The sequence below is a fragment of the Portunus trituberculatus genome, chromosome 16 (assembly GCF_017591435.1).
Source record: "Portunus trituberculatus isolate SZX2019 chromosome 16, ASM1759143v1, whole genome shotgun sequence".
Taxonomy (NCBI): Eukaryota; Metazoa; Arthropoda; class Malacostraca; order Decapoda; family Portunidae; genus Portunus; species Portunus trituberculatus.
In genome coordinates this window covers 10,808,619-10,815,444 of record NC_059270.1, presented here as the reverse complement: position 1 = coordinate 10,815,444, position 6,826 = coordinate 10,808,619, and the positions used below count along the sequence as shown (strand labels likewise).

Genomic DNA, 6,826 nt, shown 5'->3' with positions numbered 1-6,826 from the left:
TTTTTTTCAGTAAAACCAGTAGTATTGTTTTCACTGCCTAAGAATAAAATCAAAATGTAGACCATGATATCTAGATTGTACAGCTAACTCTGATGACATGACAGCTGAAGTGTTTCTCTCTAAGGAAACAACTTGTGCACCTATGGAAACGGTGGTGGATCAAGAGAAGTTTTCTTTATGTTTTTGTTTCTTTTGATTCTATATTTTATTCGCAGTAATTGATTTACTTAACTTATTTCGGTATATCACTTGAAAATAAATATATAAGAAGAACTGAATATTAGAAACTGAACTGAAAGGAATCTTGAGCGATGTGCAGTTTTCTCTGACACTGTGGCTCTGTAATCGATGGAGTAAGTGTGTAACAGCTGCGCCACACGCCACACACAAGTCATGGGACCGTTGTGGTATACTAAGTTGTAGTATAGAATTATTACGAGTATCATTTTTTTTTTTTTTTTTTAAACTTTGTAGTACAAGTAAACAATTATAGCATCTTCATTTACTATTACTTGCTAATATCAAGTTGTGGCCAGGACTCCTCTTTCATAACATATTGATTTTATTAGTAACTTATCGTGGTAACAAGAACAATTCTGAAAAAAGTTATCATTTCATACAGTATGGGTTAGTAATGAATGAAGAAAGATCCATGTTGAAAAAAAAAATACCCCCGCCTAATTGTAACGTTAGAAATGTATCGAGCTGTGACTGGACAACACTGACTCAAGATTTCATGCCTGGTGTGTTTAGGTTCGAAATAATCACACGAGGAATGATGACAGTTTCATCCTAATTTTGTGAAAATACACTTTACTTGAAAAGCTTTATGAATGTAGAGTGAGGACCGCATTTGCGAATCTTAATATTCATTTTGAAAAGATACCTTCAGTGCATTCATAGCATTCATGATCTTTAAAGAGTCGTTTAACAATGTAACCTACATTTGCAAGTTCCCCCACTGTCGTCCAAACTAGTGAACTACCCACAGTGAGGGAGGAGGAGGAGGAGGAGGAGGAGGATGGGGAATAGCAATTCTAATCGTTCAGCCTTTATTAAATGTAAGTTTGGCAACTAGGGGAATATAAACTATTGTTGGAGTGTATACTGATGCGAGCCAATGTTCTATCACCAGCACATTAACACTTGAAGTGGACAGATAATGATTTTAATGAAGCCATTCTCTGAGAACACGAAGTAACATGTTCACAGTATGAAACACAAGTTGAAATCAATGGTAATTAGGGCTTTGATTGTTAATTAGATTACAATGTATGTTTGCATATATGTAGTAGTGAAGCGTAGTGCTCTTGTTCTTGTATCATAACTGTAGCCGATTGTAAGCACAAAAAGGAAATGAAAAATGGACGAAAAATAATATATATATATATATATATATATATATATATATATATATATATATATATATATATATATATATATATATATATATATATATATATATATATATATATATATATATATATATATATATATATATATATATATATATATATATATATATATATATATATATATATATATATATATATATATATATATATATATATATATATATATATATATATATATATATATATATATATATATATATATATATATATATATATATATATATATATATATATATATATATATATATATATATATATATATATATATATATATATATATATATATATCACAATATTACTAAACATCAGTAATTGAGAAATGATGGCTCTTTCATACAACTTGTATGGTCGACACAGTTATTCCAACGAATATGTGAGGACCACATCTGTTAATACACTCAAGAGAAGAACAGTGGCGATCTTCCAGAGCAGGAGCAAAACGGTCAGAAAAGAAGCTTCATAATAAATTCCAAAGTGAAGGATAAAAACCGTAGAAAGATTGTTTAAAGATCAAAATTAGTATGTCACACCTATTTAAACATTTTAATATGTCTAAAGCAACAAAAAAAATTTACTATTACTTTTTAAAAGAGGATGACCAAGACTCAGTAATAACAGCCAGAAGATAACCAGTGGAGGTACCATGACAAAAGTATTTTTTTATAGAATAGGAAGCTGGCCAAGGGCAACAAAAAAGAAAAGAAAAGGCCCACTTGATTGCCAGTTCCTTAAAAGATCAAGAGAATTAGCCAAAAATCTGGGATAAATGTCTTGAAACTTCCCTCTTAAAAGAAATCAAGTCGTAGGAAATATAAGAGCAGACAAGCAATTCCAGAGTTTACCAGAGAAAGGTAGGAATGTTTGAGAATACTGGTTAACTCTTGCATTAGGGAGTTACACGGAATAGGGGGTGAGAGAAAGAAGAAAGTCTTATGCAGCGAGGCCACAGGAGGAGGGGAGGCATGCAGTTAGCAAGATCAGTAGAGCAGTTAGCATGAAAATAGTGATAAGAAATAGCAAGGGATGCAACATTCCGGCGGTGAGAAAGAGGGTGAAGACAGTCAGTCAGAGGAGGGGAGTTCATAAGACGAAATGCATTTGATTCCACCCTATCTAATAAAACTGGGAACTACCCTCAAACATGCGAAGAGTTCTCCATACAAGGACGGATAAGGCCCTTGTACAAAGTTAGCAGTAGGAGGGGTGAGGTAAAACTGGCGGAGACGCCTCAGAACGCCCAACTTCATAAAAGCTGTTTTATCAAGATATAGGATGTGAAGTTTCATGTTTAGATTATGAGTAAAGGACAGACCGAGGATATTCTGTGTAGAAGATAGGGACAGCTGAATGTCATTAAAGAAGGGGGGATAGTTGTCTGGAAGGTTGTTTCGAGTTGGTAGATGGACGAATTCAGGTTTTGAGGCATTGAACATTACTAAGTTTTCTCTGCCCCAATCAAAAATCTTAGAAGATCAGAAGTAAGGCGTTCTGCGGCGATCCTGCGTGATCTGTTGATTTCCGGAAGTGTTGGTCGTCTCTGAAAAGAAGAGGAAAGATGTAGGAGTGGATGGGGCAAAAAAGTTGGTTAACAAGATCATTAATGAATAATATAAAGGAAATGGGTGATAGTACAGAACCATGAGGAACACCACTGTTGATAGGTTTAGGAGAAGAACAGTAGCCGTTTACCACAGCAGCAATAGAACGGTCGGAAAGGAAACCTGAGATAAAGTTGCAGAGAGAAGGATTGAAACCGTAGGAGGGCAGTTTTGAAATCAAAGCTTTGTGCCAGACTCTATTAAAAGCTTTTGATATGTCTAACGCAACAGCAAATGTTTCACCGAAATCTCTAAAAAAAGCATGACAAAGACTCAGTAAGGAAAGCCAGAAGATCACCAGTAGAGCGACCATGACGAAAGCCATATTAGCGATCAGATAGGAGATTGGGAAGTGACAGATGTTAGGGAATCTTCCTATTGTGGATAGATTTAAAAACTTTAGACGAGCAAGAAATTGAAGCTACAAGGCGGTAGATTGAGGGATTAGAACGGTCACCCTTTTTAGGAACAGGCTGAATGTATAGGCAAACTTCCAGCAGGAAGGAAAAGTAGAAGTCGATAGGCATAGTTGAAAGAGTTTGGCCAGGCAAGGTGCAAGCAAAGAAGCACAGTTTTGAAAACGATAGGAGGGACCTGTTCAGGTCCATAAGCCTTACAAGGCCATAGAAAACATCATTACGAAGAATCTTAATTGAAGGCATAAAATAGTCAGAGTAAGGAGAGGAGGGAGGGACAAGCCCAGAATCATCCATTATTAGCAAAGGTTTGAGAAAAGAATTTAGCTTGAGAGGCAGATGAGATGGCAGTGGTGCCATCAGTATGAAATAAAGGAGAAAAAGATGAAGAAGTAAGTTATTGGAGATGTTTTTTGGCCAGACGCCAGAAGTCTCAAGGGGAGTTGGAGTTTGAAAGATTTTGACATTTTCTATTTATGAAGGAGTGTTTGGCAAGTTGAATAACAGACGATCAGATTGGAGATTGAGAAATGATAGATTTCTGAAGAATTTTCCTGTTAAAGATAGATTAGAAACTTTGGAAACAGAAAATTATGCCAATCTGACGGTAGTTTGAGGAATTAGAACGGTCACCATTTTTAGGAACAGGTTGAATGTAGGCCACCAAGAAAAAAAGAAGAAAAGTAGATGTTCATAGAGTTGAAAGATTTTGACAAGTCAGATTGGAAGCACAGAGGCACATTATCAGAGAACAATAAAAGTGACTCCATCAGGTTCAAAAGCCTTTCGAGGGTTTAGGTCAGCAAGGGCATGGTAAACATCAATGCGAAGGGTTTTCATATGTAACATTAAGTTGTCAGAGGGTGGAGAAGAAACAAGCCCTGAATCATCCAAGGTAGAATTGTTGGCAAATGTTTGAGCGAAGAGTTCAGATGAGATGGCAATGGTCCCATTAGGATGAAATGAAAGGGGGATAAGTTATCAGAGATATTTTTAGCAAGGTGCCAAAAGTTTCGAAGGCAGTTGAATCTCGAGTGATTTTGAGAAATAATGCATGATGATTATTCGTTTATTTTATCATAGTAGAATAAGGGTGGAGTGCTCTTAAATACACTAAATGAAACATACAAATAGATCTGTTGTGGAGAATAAGAAACCCAACAGGCAAGCTGCATATGACTAAGCTGTTTGGTAAACTTCCACTGGGTATCAAATTCTGACCAATTTGAACATGGGACTTGCCATTCAACATGAAGTATAAATGAACGAACACTTCTATATAGATATCTAGACAGTTAATTGCTGTTGACATATAATCATAGTTGTGTCTCCAATATAATCGGAAGTTCTGTTCTCGTCTCGATAGGGAGGAACGTCTACTTGGTTGTCTGGAAGCATCGCTACCATGCCACGACTGGCAGTGCGCTGGGCGGGCGTAGATCCATCCGCGCGCGGCTTTGTACGAGGTAAGTAGTACATTTGGCTGATACCTGCAATGCTGTGGATTCAGTTTCATTTTCTAGAGAAATAAACTATTTGTAGTAAAGTCTGATTTGCTATGTGCCATTCTAATACCCGCAGGCTTACGGTCCATCGATACCTCTGTGGGCACCTCTACCTCCAGCATTTGCACTGGGGTCTCCCAATGTGGTGTGGGAAGTGTCGCCGACATGGGAACACTGAGACACGCGTCTCGCACGGGCAGTCTAAGCGGCATCAGTGACTTGGATCTCGGTGGGACAGCAATGCTTTCATCTGCACATCTGAGTGACATCACTGCTGCTGGCCAGCTAGGTCTGGCTGCTGCTGGCGTCGGCGGCTGCGTGTCCGTTATTGGCATTGGAGATTTCCCTAATGTAGGCGGCATGGGTGCCATCAGTAGTGTGGGCAGCATGGGCGTGATTGGTGTGCCGGCCAGGACGCTGATGGACAAGTCGGGGCTTCACTCGGTTTCCACACACCAACCTCTGCAGGTGATGCCTGGCGCGGGTGTTGCTGCCCGACCCACACTCCCCAATTAACACCAGGCACTTGGAACACTAGGTTATGAGGCTTCAAATAGGCGTGGACACTTCAATTTCTAACACTGCCAGAGCTACCATGCTCTCATCCTACGCGTTTCTCCTAAAAACGGTTAAGAATTCCTTTCCCTATCTGTGTCACGATGAAATAGACGAGTGAAAAGACAGGTTCTATGCCCTCACGCTGGCAGGATCGGTCAGGAGGTGACTGGACATTTGTTCTTGGAGTGATGGCACCTGCGCGCGTCAGCCTGGTGCAACATCTCTGCCGACAAGTCTTTCATAAAGACTGGCAATGATGAACACCACTGTCTTCCCTACCAGTTACTTTCATATTGCCTCATACATTACCATGAACTTCGACATACATTTTGATTCAATAGTATTATATAGCGCATCACAAGAAAACTCAATTTGACGTGTCGTGAGTGACTGAAACAACAGCAAGTTAATCACCGTAGAAACTCCTCCATCACCTTTACGATTGTTTTGTTAAACTAATTACCTAGAATTTTGTGTTCGGATTTTTGTCAAGTACTACAAAGTTGTGTGGTTTACCTCTTAATTGGGATCCGTTGTGGCTGCCTGGGACTGAAGGTGTCACCGCAGGGACAAGAGGAGGCGGCTTCCAGCGGCCCGAGGGATCTTTCGCTGCCAGCACTGTCGACACCTACCTGGAGATATCACTTTACAGCGGCCTTTACTCAAATGGTATATTGTGTTTTCTGTAAGTGTATGTTATTGCTAGGCACAGACGTATACATTTTGCATTTAGACATTTCTGAGTAATGTTAGTGGTAAGTAGAGTTTATGAGTAGAATATGGCTAAGAGGACATAAAAACCTGCATACTTCATCCCTCATATTTTGATACCATACGAGTATAGCTATCAAATCAAAAGGTATTTTCATAAACACTCCTATACTATAATAATGACATATAAACAGTAAGCTCGGGCATCTGCGCCGAGTGTCACTCTGTACACATTGTTTCTGTTGGTGTTCTTTCGTAGCACTTGTAATATGTATGGAGACTATCACAATATATTATAATTTGAACATGCAACAGACTAAATAAAAAAAGACAAAACTGTGAACTTTTAATCTAAATTAGCACATGACATGATGCTGAAAACTTGTAAATTTGCCCTCAAATGTGTCTGGCATAATCATTGCCTACACCAAATTTTCAAGTAATAGCATAAAAATGTAATAAAAAAAACCCAATCTCTATTCACAAAGAGAGTAGCAAAACTACTGTATGCTATGATTACGTACAGCCAGGATTACGTTGCCTGTTAACTCACTAGTGGTGGTTAGGTTGTTAGTAACGGCTATGTTACTGAGGGAAAACTGATATGGATAATCCAAAACACT

The 6,826-nt window shown here is 38.3% G+C and overlaps 1 protein-coding gene across 2 annotated transcripts in view; it reads left to right on the top strand.

Moving 5' to 3' along the window:
• The window catches only part of LOC123504606, a 105,434-nt gene extending 98,877 nt beyond the window's left edge, over positions 1-6,557 (top strand). For both annotated transcript variants that reach the window (XM_045255268.1, XM_045255267.1), the window contains exons 19-20: positions 4,796-4,895; positions 5,011-6,557. In XM_045255268.1, the coding sequence (XP_045111203.1) occupies positions 4,796-4,895; positions 5,011-5,450 (540 nt within the window). In that variant the 3' untranslated portion in view covers positions 5,451-6,557. The remainder of the gene's footprint in view (positions 1-4,795; positions 4,896-5,010) is intronic.
• The last annotated feature ends 269 nt before the right edge of the window (positions 6,558-6,826 follow it).